The sequence below is a fragment of the Sabethes cyaneus genome, chromosome 2 (assembly GCF_943734655.1).
Source record: "Sabethes cyaneus chromosome 2, idSabCyanKW18_F2, whole genome shotgun sequence".
Taxonomy (NCBI): Eukaryota; Metazoa; Arthropoda; class Insecta; order Diptera; family Culicidae; genus Sabethes; species Sabethes cyaneus.
In genome coordinates this window covers 172057015-172076866 of record NC_071354.1, presented here as the reverse complement: position 1 = coordinate 172076866, position 19852 = coordinate 172057015, and the positions used below count along the sequence as shown (strand labels likewise).

The following is a 19852-nucleotide window of genomic DNA, read 5'->3' as shown; positions in this document are numbered from 1 at the left end:
GAGTTTTGACTGGGAAAACTTGGTTTTAGGTTTATCAAACCTTTGGAAGAGTTTCTTGAAATTGAAAGCTCTATCGTTTGGTGGAATTCAAATTTTGATTAATCCCCCTAAAAGTGAAATAAATAAAATATTTTTCTTCAGTGTCAATATAACACATTGATGTGTTCTGCAAAGTTATAGAGCATATTATTACAAGATATTTTGCTGAAGACAGTAACCTTCTATCTCTGCAGCAAAGATAGAAAAATCTTATTTATTGTATATGAATTTGTAAAATCAGTTTTTCTATTTTCGCTCTTTTTGTAATTATTGTATGACTTTTTCATGTACTACAAAATTGTACAAACAGTAAAAATACACAACTTTGCTGAAAATAGTATACCTGTATGTTTGCTTGTTTAGGAACTGTAGAACTTTGATTATAAAGAATACTCTAATTTTGACTCCGTATTACTCGACTACCAGCAGACGGATACATTTTAAACATTTTACATTTGCTGATAGTTTTGCTGCATACATTTTTCCAACAATTTAAATTATTAATGCATTGAATAATTATGACATTTTGCGCACAATAAGTTTGTTGAAGAATATACGTTAGTTAAACAACGTTTTGTAACTTTATAACAATATGGCGTTGAAAAACCTACACGTGTTGTACAAAATACAACAGCGTGAGTAACCGAAGGTTAATAAAAATTGATGAAAATTCTCAAGAAAACTCTATTGATGTGATTCAAATAGAATGGCATTACAGGAAACTATGCATAGCTCAAAAACCTGTAAACTAGACCTTTACTAGACAGTGTATATGTTAAAGAATAAGATTTCCTCTTACAACTTACTTTTATTTGCACTTACTCAGGTTAATAATAACTTACTTATCCTTACTCAGCAATTTCATGAAAAAAGGATCTATCAAAATTTAAAGGTGTTCCTATTTTGTTCAAATTTTGTGAACTTATTCAATTTTCAAAAATTTTATGTAAACCAATGCACTACGCAACGATAACCAATACCAATAGATGAATTATGTTCCGAAGACGTGTCGATTCCTATCTTAAATAGCAAATAAGACCGTATAACAAAGGTTCCTTTCACTACTAGGTGGATTAAATCGGGTTTTTTACCTTTGTTATACCATAACAAAGGTTCAGAAATAGGCCGAAAAACACGAAACTGATCCAAGACCCAGTGGACCAAGTACAATATACATACTAATCGAGTGTAACAAATTAGGCTTATGGACGTTAGGCACACGGACGTTTGGCATAATGAACGTTTGGCATAATGGACGATTGGTATAATGGGCGATAGGCATAATGAAGGATAGGGACTGGACGCATAATGTATGCATAATGTATGGCTGGCATAACGGACGTTAGACAATCTGTCGTTAGCTTGAAAGCGGTTTAATTGACTCAGTTTAAAAATGCATTGCATATAATATTCGCGGCCTTTGACCTGCTCAAATGTAGGGTATATACTGTCCATGCTCGCTACCGCTCTTTCGGACTCAACAAAGGGAAAACCCCTACAAATCAGTATATCTAAGAAAATGCATGCACCTAAGCAGAGGTGATTTATACGGGGGATCTGCTTCGTTTGTTTTGTTTATAAAAGTTTGGAGCAGCCTTTTATAACTTTTGTACTTTGTATACAAAACACAGCCAAATAAGAAAGAAGACAAAATTTTATTTTTTTAACCATCTTTTTAGTTTTTTATGTGAAGCTGTGTTTCTTTTGTTATTGTTATTGAAGTTATTGAAAATTGTGTAGCTTGCAATCAGACATGGCACGCCCAGCTAACATTTGCGTACGTATATCAAAGTAACAAATGAGATATATGTACTGATATATATCTAGAAAAATCGCATTAGTTGCACGAAACCAGTATATGCGTACTATTTTGGAGGCGATATACGTACTGCAGTTCATATTTATACGTATTTGTATACGATGATATCCCTTTAAGCACGGAGGGTTTTAGTTACGATATTTTTGGTTTTTGGATCAATATAAATTTTTTTTATCGCTCGAGATACCAAAACCAGTGTATTCTACACATTGCAATAAATGTTTGCTAAATTTAGCAACCTACACAATTGTGTGGGTTCGGCCTTATCTTATACCATTGCACTATGGGCAAAAACGAGCCGAAAAAACGGATGCAATTAAGATATGGCCTGCAGGCTGATAAAATGTAGGTGATCTTATGTAAAATTTTCCGGAAAATCGCATGGTGCCCACCGCTTTCCTGTTTGTCATCGGGAAGTGCCCCATTTTGCTCATTTTCCCCTATTTTTAACATTTTTTACCCTTTTTGGACTATACCAAGCCAGGTTTTGAAAAAACAAGACATGAAAAACCTAATTATTTTGTGTAAAGAAGTCCAAAGAATTGAATAGGGTTGACCCCGTTTAGTTTAGAGCGAGATCATCGCTTCGAGGCTCATAAACTTCAGCTTCTGAAGCAGCGGAACGGTCGCTACGTAGCTATGGAAATACGCACAACTTTTTGCAAGTTAAGTTTTTACTAATCTTAATACAACAGATATACCGGAACGTCCAGGTTGGCTTAAAACATTCAAATGTTGATCCAAGAATTTGTCTTAGAAAATACCGTAGTTGAATACATCATTTGCCACATTTCTTTATTATTTCACAATTTAGAAATGACCAGTTTTAGTTTCTGGTAGTACTCTAAACGGAGGTTCCGTAGTGTGGAGTATGAACGAATGCTCTACAGTATAATGTATTCATTCTTACTGACTCAAAATGAGATGGCAGCAGCAAATTTCGTTTTATTTCATCTATTACTTATGACGTGAAAAAATAATCCCACTGCGATCTGGAATATCTCTGGGAAATGGATCCAAAATTTGCTAATATATTTTTTCATTGAAGGTCAATCTAAGGTGGTTCTTTGAAGACAAGTTGTATAAAAATCGATCAAAAAATAGCAAAGATAGAGCCAAAAGTGTAACGGCAAGTACACTAATTTTTGAAGTCCTGGCGGGAACGTAAAGGTTAAAGTAGGTATGCAATAAGGCCTAACCTACACAATTGTGTAAGTATGAAAAACAATGTGCATAAGTAAGTTGTAAAAGTTATTTCGCGTAAATTTTTAATTACATCAATTAGAAATACTTATTACCAATATTTTTTTATCTAAGCAATTCCGGAATACGGATCCAATAAGAAAATACGACAGATAAAACTTTTTGCTGTTTTCACAAGATTTTGAAGACTAGACAATAATTAATCCAAACACAAAAGAAAACTTCTTTTCAGCTATTTTCTATTTTTTTACGAGTTACGATGTTTACACAAGAGATTGGCGCCATATATGTAAAAGTACGACGTTTAGAAAGGAAAGGAAAAATTTTTAAAAGTAGTCATGTCTCACCCACACAATTGTGAGGGCTCGGGCTTAAAGGGATATCCGACTCAATATTAGTTCCTTAATACTATACAACTCTGATGAAAATCGTATGTGAATTAGTTGTTATCATTTTGTACGATTGAATATAAGCTAGGGTGCGATTTTATAAGCTTTGTGTACGACTTCGATTTTGTTTAGAGATATTTAGAGATATTTACGCATGGGACATTCGTAGGGTTAGCTAGTTGCGATTATGTCAAAAAGTCATGCCAACCCAACTAATATTTTCACACGTATATCAAAGTTACAAATGAGAAATATGTACTGGTATATATCTAAACAAATCGCATTAATTGCACGAAACCAGCATGTGCGTACTATTTTGGAGGCGATATACGTACTGCAGATTTTATTTATATCAATTGTGATTGGACACCCCCCCTTTTTATAAGAAAAAGCCTCATTTTCGTCAAATCCGCTTATTTTCTTTGGCTTGTATCTCCGAAAGTAATCGGTTTAGAAAGAAAATCTTTCCTACATTTTCAAGGGAAATTATCTGAGGAATCCGAAAAAGATATTAGTTTTTAACGGCAAATTTGGCAAGTGATTTTATTTTCGATTTTAAAACTAAATTTGCATTTTTCTCTCAATGAGTACAATTTGATCTAAAAAAATTTCAACACCATCGTATAACACCACGAGGTGTTCTTCGCCGATCTCGAGATATAGCGTTTTGAAATAAACAACTCCCGATTTTTCAAGTAAAATCATAAGCAAAATAAAACTAAATAAAATAATACTCGCAACGACCATTCTCAAGCCTTGATAAAGAATATAAATTATTCGAAACGAAACGCCGTTTTTCTGCTTTTTAAGACTGCAAAGCCGAAAGAAACTCCATTGGGCGAATTACCAGTCGATAAAAGATTGCAGTGAAGATGAAAAAGAAAAGAAAAAGTAATGCAACATTTTTATCCCAGTGTGCCACCAGCCTGACGGACAGCTAATCCCCCACGAGTTTTTTGACTCAAGAATAAGCTATGCAGAAAGACGATGTGAGGATGTGCGAGCGCGTGTGTGTGGGTAGCAGAATATCTGCACACAGCACCGGAAACTGTTTCTTTTATGCCTGCATGTGCAGCGTAAGTGTTAAATGCTACGTTTCTCATACTCTTTCGCGTGTGAGTAGGCATGGTTGACTTTTCGTTCGATTCGCAACGTTGGACCATAATGCCGAATTAATTCTGTGCCTAATGACCGTAAAGCAGAAAGGAATTATGCCAAAAAAATATGCTAAATGGCGTTATGCCAAATGACTTTGTGCCAAACAGGGTAGCCATTATCGAATGACATTTCAATACTTAGTGCCAATCTATTCAGCAAATATTTCTCCCTACTCTGTTTTTTCAATAATGTTTAGTTTGTCCGCAAGATACATCACTTCTCTCTCTCTCTCTCTCGCTCTCTCTCTCCTCTCAATTTTACTCTATTTCCCTCTATAATTTTCGATTTCTATTCTATTTTTCCCTCTATTTCTCGCCATTTATCTTCTTTTTTTTCTCTCCAATCCTCTCTCTATTTTTCTCTCTATTTTACCCTCTATTTCTCTCTCTATTTCTCTATTTACTTTTTTTTATTCCTCGCTATTTCTCTATTGCGATATATTTCCAGCGAGTCAATGTCACCATTCACCAATAATCACGTTCGCTCAAACAAAACTATTTTTAAAATACGGCGAAACGTCATGTCTTCACATTTGACAGGGCGACCACGAGTTAATGTTTCCGCCACCAGCCAATCAAAACATCTAGCTAGCAAGGTAGGTGACGCCAAACTTCTATAGTTCGAGCAAGCAAATACAATTTTGAGTCACCAGCATTTACTAATGCGCAGCCACATGCTAGTACGTTAGTAATGTTGTAGTAGAAAGAATAATAAGCGACCCGTGTTGCTTCCTTGTGGAACCCCGGAATTATTGCTAAATTGTGAAGTTTTACACGCAAGATTTTAGCTGGTAAGTGCTCAGAAGTATTCCGTGACCAATACGAATGAGGGCGGTTCTTAGATCAATGCAAATCGTGATTAATGTAGTCAATTTGTGTTTTCTGGGTCATTTGCGAGATACACAAGATACACAGGAAGTGAACTCCAGCAAGATAGTATAGTAGCTAGTAGCTAGTATAAATGGACTGACGCAACACGAATTCGATTTGGGAGAGAATAACAGGAGGGTCAATTTCGTCAATTTTTTATGTAGGCTCCAAATGGCAGCTGAAGCTTCTAGTAGAGTACGGAACGAACAAGGGAATAGTATAATGCTCGTAAATAGTACGGACCAGTGATTTTCTTTGGCGAGACTTATAATAAACCCCAAATTTCTATTCATCTTTTCAACGACATGAGAATAGTGATTTCTGAAAGACATTTGATCATCCAGAAGTACGCGTAGATCGTTGACTTCCGTTATTCTGCTGAGTGGTTCCCCAGATATGAAATAATTCCATCCCCAGATATAAAATTTTCTTATTGCGTGAGAAAGAGATCACAGAGCACTCGGACACACTTCAGGATAAGCAAATTTCGAACACACCAATCGTTAAAGTCATTCAGATGTCGCTGAAGTTCGATGAATCAGGTGTCAAGCGTACAACAAGGTAAAGCTTTAGATCATCAGCATAAATTAAATATCGGCCTGATGGTATTGTCTCATTGCGTCGTTGAAAAATAAATAAAGAAAAAAAAAAGAAATGGTCTCAGATTACTCCCTTGTGGTACTCCCGACAAGTTCGAGAAACATTGTGATTCATGACCACCTATTTTTACGGATAAAGTGTGGCCGATAATGTATGATTTCTGCCATTCAGTGATGTTGGAAGAGGCTTCAAGACGCTCAAAACTTTGGCCAATAGGATGAGGCGGTCTACGAGATCGAATGCTGCTTTTATATCTGTATACACGGCATCTACTTAAGCTTCGTTTTCATGTTGAAAGGCAGATGTGTATGACACATTCCGCGGGCCGGTATACCAATCAGACATTTTATAAAACATGCTTTTTGCATTGTTGATTATTTTTCCATGATTTGGCAATGTATGAACCTTTCAAAACTGCCGTAACTGGTATTCTAGAATTTTCGGAATTTATATAAAACGTGTATCGAAAATAAATGAAATTTACAAGAAATAAATGATTTTTCGTGATATTTTTGAAAATGCTGCTACAGTGCGCTAAAACTTTTCATAATATCACTTGTTTTCGACCAACTTACAAAGGAATATATGCTGAATCCATTCCAAAAATAGTTTGGATGTAATTTTGCAGTTATTTTGTATTTCAAGTGGATGAAATAGGGCCATTTTCATGCGTTGTAACGTCACGAAAAAGGCGTACTTTTTCGCTTTCGCAGAAAAGTACAAATTCGAACAATCTAATAATCCGTATGCTCTTTGTACTCAAAAATACCTTTAAAACGGTGCCTAAAGAATGGAGATAAGTAAAGTAGAACCTAAGTTACAACTGATTGAAGCTCGCGTTGTAACGTCACGGCGGTCAGCCGGACGGATTCAAAACAAGTGAGACATAAGTAATAACATCGAAACCTTAAGGCATTGCATAAAAGTTGCTTCAGAAAAGTTTCTTCATTTTAAAAGCACTTGCTAGTGGTGAAAAAATATTCGGACATTAGGGTGTCCTCAAGCAGATACAAAAAATATTTTCTCTATTTTAAATCAGAAATGATAGCTGTCTACAGAACATTTGAAGAAAAACTAATTTCAAGAAACTTCATTGAACGCTGAAAATTTCTATTTCTTACATGAAAAAAGTTATAGAGCCAAACTCTTAGGGACACCCTCAAAAACAGGGTTTTCGATCTAGCTCTTTAATAACGCTTCGTACACCTTTTAGATGTTCTAATAAATTGATATTCAAATTAAATTGCACATTTTCGTCGAAGATACTAGAGCTCTATCTTTTTCCCTTTAGGAGCTATCCCTTGTTTCTTTCATTTCGACATGTTCACCTACGGTTGCCTTCATAATTCCTTTTTTTTAGATATTCCTCAGTGTTCTGTCCTATATTGTACATGGTGGAATACAGCATAAATTGACTCACAAAAAACAAGTGAGATTAGCTGTTTATAGCTGCTTTTCCCCGAGGTACAGTACATTAAAGAGTACATGTAAAAATAAAAAAGCCAGTAATAGCTTCTAAAGGGAAAAAGATAGAGCCTACTATTTTCGACAAAAATGTGCAATTTAATTAGATTACCAATTTATTAGAACATTTTCAAGCCATACGAAGCGTTATTAAAGAGCTAGATCGAAGAAAAAAAACTATTTTTAAGAGTGTCCCTAAGAGTTTGGCACTAAAACTTTTTTCATGTACGAAATATAAATCTTCAGTATTCAACAAAGTTTCTTAAAATTAGCTTTTATACAAATGTTTTGTAGACAGCTATCATTTCTGACTTAAAATAGAGAAAATATTTTTTGTATCTGCTTGAGGACACCCTAATGTCCGAATATTTTTTCACCACGAGAAAGTGCTTTTTAAATGAAGAAACTTTTCTGAAGCAACTATTATGCAATGTCTTAAGGTTTCGATGCTATTACTTATGTCTCACTTTCTTAGCATCCCTCCCACTGCGCTACGTAACTTGTGAACAACCCCACAATTACGTAGGCGAAATAGTGAAAGACAAATTAACAACACATTTTTGGATTATCCCTTATGTACAGAGGGCAGCAACAGCGATAATTAACGAATATTAAATGAACAGATTTTTCGTGACGTTACAACGGAGCTACGACCCTCTCTGTGCAAACCAGAGCGTTGTAACGTCACGAAAAGTAAAAGCTGTTTAAAAATTAACTTCACTAACTATCGGAATTCTGAAAACGGCAAGTTGTTCAGTATTCATCTCTTATCAAATCATAGAAGAAAATCTTTAGATAAAATTTGAAAGGGAGCAGAATTTTCATGTTTTTTGACAGAAGAACCAAAAGACGTATTTCTGGCGCGTTGTAACGTCACGCTACATATTTGCTTTCCAAAACAATCTGGGCAAAGCAAATGCTATTAATTTGTTCACTTTTAATAGGAAATTTTATGCTCTTTCCAAATATATAATAATATTTGGGGGTTTCTCAACGATTTTTCCAGCTAAAACATAAATACTGTGCAAAGAAAAGTCAAAACGTTGTAACGTCACGGCGGAATGTGTCGTATTTATTCATGTGAAAAGGGATGACACCTCTGACTATAATTTCAAATAGTTTAGAGCCAGTCAAAAGGCTAATAAAATCACGATTATTTCTGACGTTCTGCCGGACCCCAAATTAGCACTGAACATGAAAGTCTACTTCCAAATTTTGAAAAATTACCCATATGTCAAACACTTGTTGAAAATAAAAATATTTTATTTTGAAGCCCAGCTTCGCATGCTTATTGGAAAATCATTAAGGATTTCAATCACACTAATGCACATCCGCTCATACTAAGTAACAATAAGAATCGAACAACACAAACAAATATTCCAAATTTTGCGGAGCATAGTCAAATAAGTCAAACAAAAGCAATACTTCCCTTCAAACCTGGCCACTTTCATGCGACACTAGTAACGGGTGACACATGATCGCTTCTGATCAACGAAATTTAACCCTGCAGTAAGAAGCTGTGACAAACTGTCACGCTTCTCCACACATTGGTTTTCAACTCCATTGGTGCCCGGATTTGTAACACGATATACCAATTTAACGAAGTGGTAAATTTGCTCGAGTGCTGTGAAACTAATTACGGTAAGAAGAAAAAATGTGTTCAAGCGGATTCTGCGTTTGAAGTCAAGGTTAGTTGTATGATGCTTTCTTCAAATACGGTGCGGGTTCCGACAGGTGGCAAAACAAAAGAAAGAAACCCAAAAAAAAAAAGAATGCTACCGAGTTGAGTTGAGTCATGCATGAACAAGAGAACCCGTCACGAAGACCATGAAAAGCGACAAACCCAAAAGTTCAAAAAACATGTAGAATTTGAAACAATCACCATTCTCACACGCATCACCACCAATTAAGGTTAAATTTTAATTCCTTTCACGAATTCCCATTTCCGTCAGTGTTTAAAAGTACATCAGGTAAATCAACGCTCCGTCGTCGTCGTCGTAGTCGAAGTCGTCGTCGTGGGATGTCACTGCGTGTTTCTTAATGTAATGTGTAAGCGTTAAGCAGATAAAGGTTTAATGTGACCGCCACACCTGAAAAAGAAGGCCCTGTAGTAATTAGACACGATTCCATACAAATGGAAGAATCGTGTTGCCTCCGACGAAGCACTGATTGAATGACGGAAGGGAGATAGGCTTCTCATAAGAACAATGATGGCACGATCGGCTTGTAACAATCGGTAGTTTGGAAATGTACCTCCGAGTCACTCACAAGTACCTTGATTAAGCATTAGTGACGGTTCGAGTGCTTTGGAGCAATTACCCACTCTTGAAGCATTAAGATCTACGGCCAAGAGATAAACACCATTACAAATCGAATCATGGTTACAGGAATAATCTCGTTCCGTATAGGCTGCCGCATTTTATCGGAAGTAGATTAAACTGGAGAGCAAGCCTGCATTCCATCACCCTTCAAAGGAGTAGTTATTTGCTAGCTTAAGCGATAAATTGGATTCAAACGGTGCCGTTTGCCCCATATGCAGTCCTATTCCAGCTTCCCGGTGATCGGTCGGTTAGTCGGTCGGTGTGGATGTGTGAGAGCATTGCCCGCTGGAGGAATTTCGCGCACAAAAGATCGACTTCGCAGCGAACGAAAATAAACAACTCATCGGATCGGATATGATGATCGCTCGCTCGCTCCGTTTAGGAGTGGCGAAAGCAACGAGTGTTCTTCTTCGAAAGTGTTTGAGAATGATTGCAGTTGTAGTAAGAGGTGTGAAACGGAATTATTATTTTTTTCCATTCATATTCACAAGTAAGTATGGAAATTCGTAAACTCAGGCTAAATTATTATCAAGAAAGAAACAAAAAACACATTATGAAAAAATATGTTTTAATTCGATTTTAAAACTATCTGCACATCTTTTTTTTTTTGGTGCACTATCACTGTACACATAGGATAGTCGAATATAACATCAATGTATATTTAATATCCTTATTAAGATTACACAAAATCATTTAGCAATTGAATAGATAGTAGGAAGAACACTAAAATTGTTTACAAATAATTGGCATGCGTCATTAAATATATTTATTTTTTTCGCAAATAAAACAATGAACTGTTTATGAAATGTTATCAACCTATATAACTAATAAGGTGCAGTCTCACACCAAGACAAAATAAGGTAACCAGAAGAAAAAATGCTCGCCATTGTCACTCCCACACGCTGCTGATAACTACGTGATGAAATGAAAATAATTGAAATAACCGGCCAGCAGTAGGACAATAGACGATCTCCGCATAAATTTATACGACAACAGGACGCGCGACACGCTTCAAAGCCAGTGCTTTGTGGGAAACATGGGGAAGCAGCAGTGGCCAAGTGTTGTGAAAATAACGTTATGTATCCTTGTCGTGATCGCCGTCTTCATTCGAGAGCAAACCCTCGTCAACGGGAATCCGCTCAAGCAGAGCTCGTCACTGGAAAACAATGATCAAAACTCAACGCAGTCGTGCAGTTTGGACTGTAACAGTTGTGGATGTGAAGGATATTTTTTCCCGGAAACTAACGAGTGTGTTTGCAGCTGTGATGTTGCCGCTAACCAAAAACTAGGTCTGTGTGATTGTAACAATAGTTAAATTGGAATCTAGTCAGTTCGAATAGTGAACGCAAGAATTTTTGAAAAAGTTCTTGCACTCGATCAACGTAATAGAAAACTAATTGTAGAAACTGTTGTTTGTAACCGAAATGTGAATAGAAATGAATGTCGAAGTGTTGATTAGATTTTCATTAGAAATTTTGTGCTAGAGTTCAAGCCGAATTACGCGATGTTTTTCCATGAGTTTCATGCTTGAAATTTAAATAACGTCGTGTTGTTTTTCTTCCACAATCTGGAAATCTGTAGATTAAAAATTCACTTTTTTGTGAAGTTACCATCCGTTTTCGAACAACTAAATCATACAATATGTAGTTTTTCAAATTAATTGCATATATTGTACAAATGATTTCTCCAACAGCTCTCAAATGCTTCCAAAACATGCAATACTCTGCAAACTCCAGTGGATACAGTTACACGATAAAATTGGACACATCAAATTCCATGGAATTTTCTCAAAGTACTCACACTCGTGTCCGGCGGCAGACTTTAATAGCAGATTATATTCAATGGATTCAGAGTTTGCAAGCCTTACGGCGCAATGAAGTCTCAAAACTTGTGCAATATATTCAAAACTTTTTTACAACAACCACTGCTGGTCCAGCAACCACTGCAGCCCCAACAACCACTGCAGCCCCAACAACTACTGCTGCCCCAACAACAACAGTTGCTGCAACTACAACTACGTCCGCCGTTACTCCGCCATGTTTAAATAATTTACTTGCCTATTTGAAGTGCTTAGTATGAACTATATAGTTATAACTCCTAGAAATTATAGCTTAGTAAAATAATTACCAAGTTTACTAAACAACTATAGAGCCTAGTGGGAATTTATGCTTCGGTAATAAAAACCTATCCAAATTGACAATTTCTATACGTTGACGTTTGGAATTTGACGGTTCAAATAACACTTATTCATATTATGCTAATACTTTTAACAATAGCTATTAACAACTATTACTATTTAACAGATCTTGCATGTATCAAGGGCTTACAACTATCCTCAAACTCTAGTAGATACAGTTATTCGAATAAAACGGATGTAGTACAATTCAACGAGTTTACGCATAACACTCACAGTCGCGTCCGAAGGCAAATAGCAACAAGTTACGTTCAGTGGATTCGATACTTCCGAGCTTTGCGACGTAGTGAACGAGCCAAATTTCGGCAGTACATTCGAGATTTTTTTACAATTACTTCTGCTGCACCTACAACCGCAGCTCCTGGTACTTCAATGACACCCACCCCTTCAACAACTACGCCAGACGTTCCTTTAACAACGTCGGCAGCTGCTACAACGACCCCAGCCATCACTTCAACGACAACCGAAGCTGCAACTACTACCGCCCCGGCAACAACAACTGCTGCAGTCACAACTACAACCGACGCTCCTTTAACAACGTCGGGAGCTGTCACGATTACATCAACAACCACTATTGCCCCAGCAACTTCTAATGCCCCGACAACGACAGCTGCTGCAATCACCACTACATCCGCCGATACTACGCCATGTTTAAATAATTTACTTAACTATTTGAAGTGCTTAATATAAACTACCTAGTTATAACTCCTAAAAATTATATCTTAGTAAAATAATTACCAAGTTTGCTTAACAACTGTCGAAATCGATGTTTCGGTAATAAAAACCTCTGTAAAGTGTTTGAACTTTTCTTTACGTTCCAACATGCCAACAAGAACTGAAATCAGTTCTATAGTCTAGAAGTACATTTGGCAACACGTTGGAGTTGCAATAATTTCTATTTGAACTTTGTTATAGCACTCATTTAAACTACGCAAATACTTTCACCAATAGCCATTAACAAGTATTTTTATTCAACAGATCTTCCATGTATCAAGGGTTTACGACTATCCTCAAACTCTAATAGATACAGTTATTCAATTAAAACGGAGCTTGCGCATAATACTCACGGTCGCGTCCGAAGACAAATAGCAGTAAACTACATCCAATGGTTACGGCACATGAAAACTTTAAAACGTAAAGAAAAAGCCAAATTTAAGCAGTATATTAAAAATTTCTTTACAACTACTACTGCTGGCCCTGCAACCACAACCGCAGCTCCTGCTACTTCTACTACAACTGCCGCTATCACAACCACGCCAGAAGTTACTTCAACTACAGCCGCAGCTACTACAACAACATCTGGAGCTGCCACAACTACACCAGGAGATACTACAACCACTGATGAAACTACTTCAACAACATCGGCAGCTACCACAACTACGTCAGGGGATACTACAACCACTGATGAAACCACTTCAACAACGTCTGGAGCGTCCACAACTACGCCAGAAGCTATTTCAACTACAGCCGAAGCTACTTCAACGACTTCGGGAGCAGCCACAACTACGCCAGAAGGTACTTCAACATCTGGAGCTGCCACAACTACGCCAGAGGGTACTTCAACTACAGCCGAAGCAACTTCAACAACAGCCGAAGCAACTTCAACAACATCTGGAGCTGCCACAACTACGCCAGAAGTTACTTCAAGTACAGCCGAAGCAACTTCAACCACGTCGGGAGCTGCCACAACTACGCCAGAGGGTACTTCAACTACAGCCGAAGCAACATCAACAACGTCGGAAGCAGCCACAACTACGCCAGAAGTTACTTCAAGTACAGCCGAAGCAACTTCAACCACGTCGGGAGCTGCCACAACTACGCCAGAGGGTACTTCAACTACAGCCGAAGCAACTTCAACAACGTCGGAAGCTGCCACAACTACGCCAGAAGTTACTTCAAGTACAGCCGAAGCAACTTCAACCACGTCGGGAGCTGCCACAACAACCCCAGAAGCTACTTCTACGTCAGAAGCTGCCACAACTACGCCAGAAGCTACCTCAACTACAGCCGAGGCCACGTCAACAACGTCTGGAGCTGCCACAACTACTTCAGAAGGTACTTCAACCACAGCCGAAGCAACTTCAACAACGTCGGGAACTGACACAACTACGCCAGAAGGTACTTCAACAACAGCCGAAGTAACTTCAACAACATCAGAAGCTGCCACAACTACCCCAGAAGGTACGTCAACAACGACCGGAGCTGCCACAACTAGCCCAGAAGGTACTTCAACAACGTCCGGAGCTGCCACAACTACGCCAGAAGGTACCTCAACTACAACAGAAGCAACTTCAACAACGACTGAAGCTGCCACAACTACGCCAGAAGGTACTTCAACTACAGCCGAAGGTACCTCTACGTCAGAAGCTGCCACCACTACGCCAGAAGCTACCTCAACTACAGCCGAAGCAACTTCAACAACATCGGGAGCTGCCACAACTACGTCAGTAGGTACTTCAACTACAGCCGAAGCAACTACAACAACGTCGGGAACTGACACAACTACGCCAGAAGGTACTTCAACATCTGAAGCTGCCACAACTACGCCAGAAGGCACTTCAACAACAGCCGAAGTTACTTCAACAACGTCGGAAGGGGCCACAACTACACCAGAAGCTACTTCAACTACAGCCGAAGCAACTTCTACAACGTCGGGAGCTGCCACAACTACGCCAGAAGTTACTTCAACTACAGCCGAAGGTACCTCTACGTCAGAAGCTGCCACCACTACGCCAGAAGCTACCTCAACTACAGCCGAAGCAACTTCAACAACATCGGGAGCTGCCACAACTACGTCAGAAGGTACTTCAACCACAGCCGAAGCAACTTCTACAACGTCAGAAGCTGCCACAACTACGCCAGAAGTTACTTCAACTACAGTCGAAGCTACTTCAACAACGTCTGAAGCTGCCACAACTACACCAGAAGCCACTTCAACTACAGCCGAAGCTACTTCTACGTCAGAAGCTGCCAACACTACGCCAGAAGCTACCTCCACTACAGCCGAAGCTACTTCAACAACGTCTGGAGCTGCCACAACTACGCCAGAAGCTACTTCAACTACAGCCGAAGCTACTTCAACAACGTCTGGAGCATCTACAACATCGCCAGAGGCAACTTCAACCACAACCGCAGATACTACAACTATATCACGAGCCACCCGTGGCGGACTAACTACGTCGACAGCTGCCATCAGTTCAACTACAGCCTCAGAGACTACCTCAACAGCGTCGGATACTACCGCTAGTACAACCGCTGCCATCACAACCACCGCAGATGTTACTTCAACGACAAGCACTGCTGCCGAAAGTACAACCGAAGCTACCGCAACAACGACGGAAGCTGTCACAACTACAGCGGCCGTCACGTCAACTGCAGCGTCAGAGACTACCTCAACATCAGCGTCGGACACTACACCAACTGGAGCTGACACTTCCTCGACTGCATCCGCCACTACCAGTGCAACTACAGTGTGTACCTGTATTTAAAGCCACTATGAACAAACAAATGGACGATAGAAATATAATAACAACTCAGAACCTTGACAGATACCTTTTCTGTATTATGTGCGTTTCATGATGTATTTTGGTCAAGCCATTAACCGTGCGATTCACTTCTATTTCTTTTGACGAAGAATCTACCGAAAAGGAGCTTTTAAACCGGATTATCGTCCGACGTCCTTGCAAAGTTTTTGGTACATGGCAGTCTATTGACTTTTCCAGATGTGCAGTGGGGTCACTCACACTATCACATGCAATACAAGGCATATACATCCCTTTTTGTCTTTTGTTCATACTTCAGTATAGATAGTCCGTTCCGTTCGAAAACCCCGAAGGCTTGCAGGTCCTCAGGGAACAATGCGGTCGACTCAAATCCATAGATGAATAAGATTTTTTTGAAGTGTGCGAATCTTCCTGTGAACATACGTATTTAATTACTTAATTGACCTGACGTTTTACAACACGATCTGGATAACGAAATTCTTTCATTCAACTCGGTCCATGGCCGCTAATCTCCAATCCAAACCTCACCCAAGTACTTGCCATATCCTGCTGCACCAGAGTGCCAGGCAATCGTCCTGCAAAAATGGTGTTCGCATCGAATCTAATTGGAACAATACGAAGAGCATCACAGTGACAGAATTGCCTGGCACTGTGATGCTCTTCGTATTGTTCCAATTAGATTCGATGCGAACACCATTTTTGCAGGACGATTGCCTGGCACTCTGGTAGCATGTCTTACGCAAAAATATCCTATCAACTTTAGGTTCAAGTTTGGCCTTAAAGACGAGCGAGCTCGTAGCACATCCACCGCCTCCTTACTATGTTTTTATGACTCGCCGTTCGAAAACTCCGAGTGCCCGCCGAACTTCTTCAAGCATTGAGCACGTCCCATGTCCATAAAGCACAACCGATCTAATTAGCATATCTGAAAAGCTTTGTACGGAGGCTCACATTTAGCGATCGCCAATGCTTGAGGAGTTCAAATCGTTAATGTATACGCACTTATCGGCTACAATCAAATTTGTCCTCGTCGATAGCCACAGTACTATCTAAGCGCTTTTCCACTTCACGGCGACGGCGAAGTCAATCTACGTCAGGCTGAAAGCGGCGTCTATGAGGATTGTGCTAAAAATAAATGCGTCGGACATCAAAAACCTGAAAGGTAGAGGCTCAAGGCAGACGAACGCGCATTTACCATGCACGGTAACCGTTAACGGCGACGAACAAGAAGTGGTAGAATAGTTGGGATCACTCGTGACCACGCATCACAACACTAGTAAGGAGATCTAGCGGCGCCTTAATGCAGGAAATTGAGCCCTTCGTAAAAGGCTGCGATCAAGAAGCATACGCCGCCGTACGAAGCTGACAATGTATAGAACCCTGATTAGATCGGAAAAATTTTATGGATTTGAAGTTGTGACTCTGCTCACGAAGGTCATACGCACCCTTGCCGTGTTCGAGCAGAAGGTGCTGCGGACGATCTTCTGCGGAGTTCAAACAGAATGCGGAGAGGTGTGGAGGCGTATGAATTACGAACAACAGGCAAAAGTAGGTAGGCTACGGTGGACTGGAATCAGGTCGACAACGATTTGCGACTTCTGAGACACATGGAAAAACAGCGACAAATGGCCCACGATCCAGTTGAATGGCGAGGACGGCTTGAAACAGCACGAAACACCTCGGTTCTATGCTGACGAGGACTACCTAAGCGTGTCCTGTCGCACTCACCAGTGTATACTTCGTTTTAGACTTATTTGTCTTTGCTTCGCGTTTCAAATTGGTTCAAAAGTTATGCCGACATCAACAATACAGCATTGCATATTAACCGCATTTGTTAAAAATCGTACCCAACACACTGGTTGTCACTCCTCTTATAACATCTTTCATCACAACGCTGAAGAGCAGACAGAAATAGACCTTTATCTTGTAGATGTTCGTTACAAGATTCGAAGGAATTCGACAGTCTACCCGAAACTCTGAAACAGCACTGAATCCTAACCATCGTAATCATAACTATTTCGATCCCCCGGTTCCCCAGTATGACGTTTCCGTCCATAATTTTGCAAACCTCTTGAAGGTTTACACTATCAAACGCTACTTTGAAATCGACGAATAATTCATTTCTGAAGTATTTGCCGCAAGATGAAGATCTTTAGACGGATCTTCAGGCGCTGTTGATGGCCGGATGAAGTGGACCTGTTAGCATCCCATGAATCTGTGGTTAGCTAGCGGTGGCAGTCGATGTAAGACTACTTGGGAAACCACTTTGCAGGCGGCATTTAGAATTGTGGTCGCTCGATTCTAATAGCATTCTTTCCTGCTGCTTTGTTAGTTTTCTATAGCTTTACATCTCCATCACTTGCTGCATCAATGGATTCGCTTCAGCGGCTTGCTTGGTCTCCAGTCTGCACGCTATTCAGATGTCCATTGAAGTACTGCATCCTAAATACACTTTCATTTGTCAAAATACGTCTTACATTTCCGCTTGAGGCACAAAGCCTTTGCCAGATCCTCTCTTTGGAAGTCAGAGTCTTATAAGACTGCCTACACTGAGAACATACCTTCGTATTTTTTCCAGCAAAAATATTCGTAAAACGATAATTTTAGCTGATAAAAAGATTTTCTTACCATTTAACGTTTAATTCGTTATTGCGAATGGTTCATATTGGTACAAAACATATTCGTAGCACATTTTGCAGCTGAATGCGATTGATGTGTGGTTATTAACTGGCCTGATTATCGACGTATTGTTTATAAGAGAACATATCCTTGTGCAATTCAGATCTGCTTAACTGCTTAATTCAGTCTTCGTGGTGCTGTGGTTTGCGGCACCGTTCTAGGTTACAGTAGATTGACCAACGAGCTTAACTTCGATTTCTCATCATCTGTCAGCTTTTTTCGGAGAAAAAAGGAATTTTGATACTTTCCACCAGAGACAGTATCATACTATTTATATTTTTCGAGCTTTTATTACATTTGTGTAATGCACGAAATATTTTTTAAAATGAAATTATTTTTATGAAATATTCAGGTTTGATGTACGAATATGCTTCGTAATAGAAAGCAACAAAAGAATTCGTAAAATAAACATTCGTTTTCGTTCTATAAATCATGCTTTACTCTCAGTATAGAAGTTGAACCGTTTGCGTGAAAATGGTATCATCGATACCGATGGCCATTTGCTATAACACAGCATTGATGGCAGCATTGATGTGTACAGTAATTCTATGTTACAGTACTCTGACACGTATTCCAACGATATCGTCGTCTATTACCAGAACGTCAGGGGATTGAGGACGAAAGTGGACGATATCTTCTTGGCTTCTCGTGATTGCTGTTTTGATGTCATCATATTGACGGAAACCGGACTCAACGACTCCATTAATTCTGTGCAGCTGTTCGGCGAAAGATACAACGTTTTTCGCTGCGACCGTTCGTCCCGTAATAGTGATAAGCGGAGCTTTGGAGGTGTATTGATCGCTGTCGCCCGGCAGTACCCATGCGTTGCCCTCACGTCAGCACAAGCAAGTAGGTTAGAGCAAGTCTGTATTACCGCGAATATCCATGGGTTGAAAATTTTATTTGGTGCTGTGTACATTCCTCCCGACAAAAGCCAGGATCCTGTTGTTATTGAATCGCATGTTTCTTCTATTCGTGAATTGTGCGAAAAAAACCCCTCAACTGATGCTATGCTCATTTGCGGTGATTACAATCAACCACGCATTGTTTGGGAATACAATGACGACATGATAAATCACACGAATACATCGCAGCTTCCCACTGCGAGTGCGGTTTTAGTTGACGGAATGGATTTCCTCAACCTCCAACAAGCCAACTTGAAACGTAATCATCTTGGAAGGGTGCTTGATTTAGTTTTTTATTCTGCTGACCACGTTGTATCCGTTGACGAGTGCGTTGCACCATTACTTTCTGTTGACTCTCATCACCCCCCATTGTTGATTTCGTTACCCGCTTTAAAGGACCACTCCGAGAATCATACACCTTCAGAAAATGAACGACGAAAATTAAACTACCGCAAAATAGATTTTGGCCTGCTCTCTGAACATTTACTTAACTATGACTGGGAGAATCTTCTTGAAATGAGCGACGTGGATGACATGGCCAATTTATTCTGTAACGCTATTAACCGGTGGCTTCAATCAAATTTGCCTTTTGTTAAGCAACGTTCCACACCGCCCTGGAGTACTAATCGTTTACGAGCCTTAAAACGTTCGCGCAATACTTGTTTACGTAAATACCGACGCCGTAAATCCGCAGAATTAAAACGTGAAT

The 19852-nt window shown here is 39.3% G+C and overlaps 1 protein-coding gene across 1 annotated transcript; it reads left to right on the top strand.

Moving 5' to 3' along the window:
* Positions 1-10898: 10898 nt before the first annotated feature.
* On the top strand, positions 10899-15544 carry LOC128736353 (mucin-5AC-like). Its single transcript, XM_053830830.1, has 3 exons — positions 10899-11064; positions 12166-12705; positions 13035-15544. Exons 1-3 carry the CDS (start codon positions 10899-10901, stop codon positions 15542-15544), a joined length of 3216 nt encoding a protein of 1071 aa, XP_053686805.1.
* The last annotated feature ends 4308 nt before the right edge of the window (positions 15545-19852 follow it).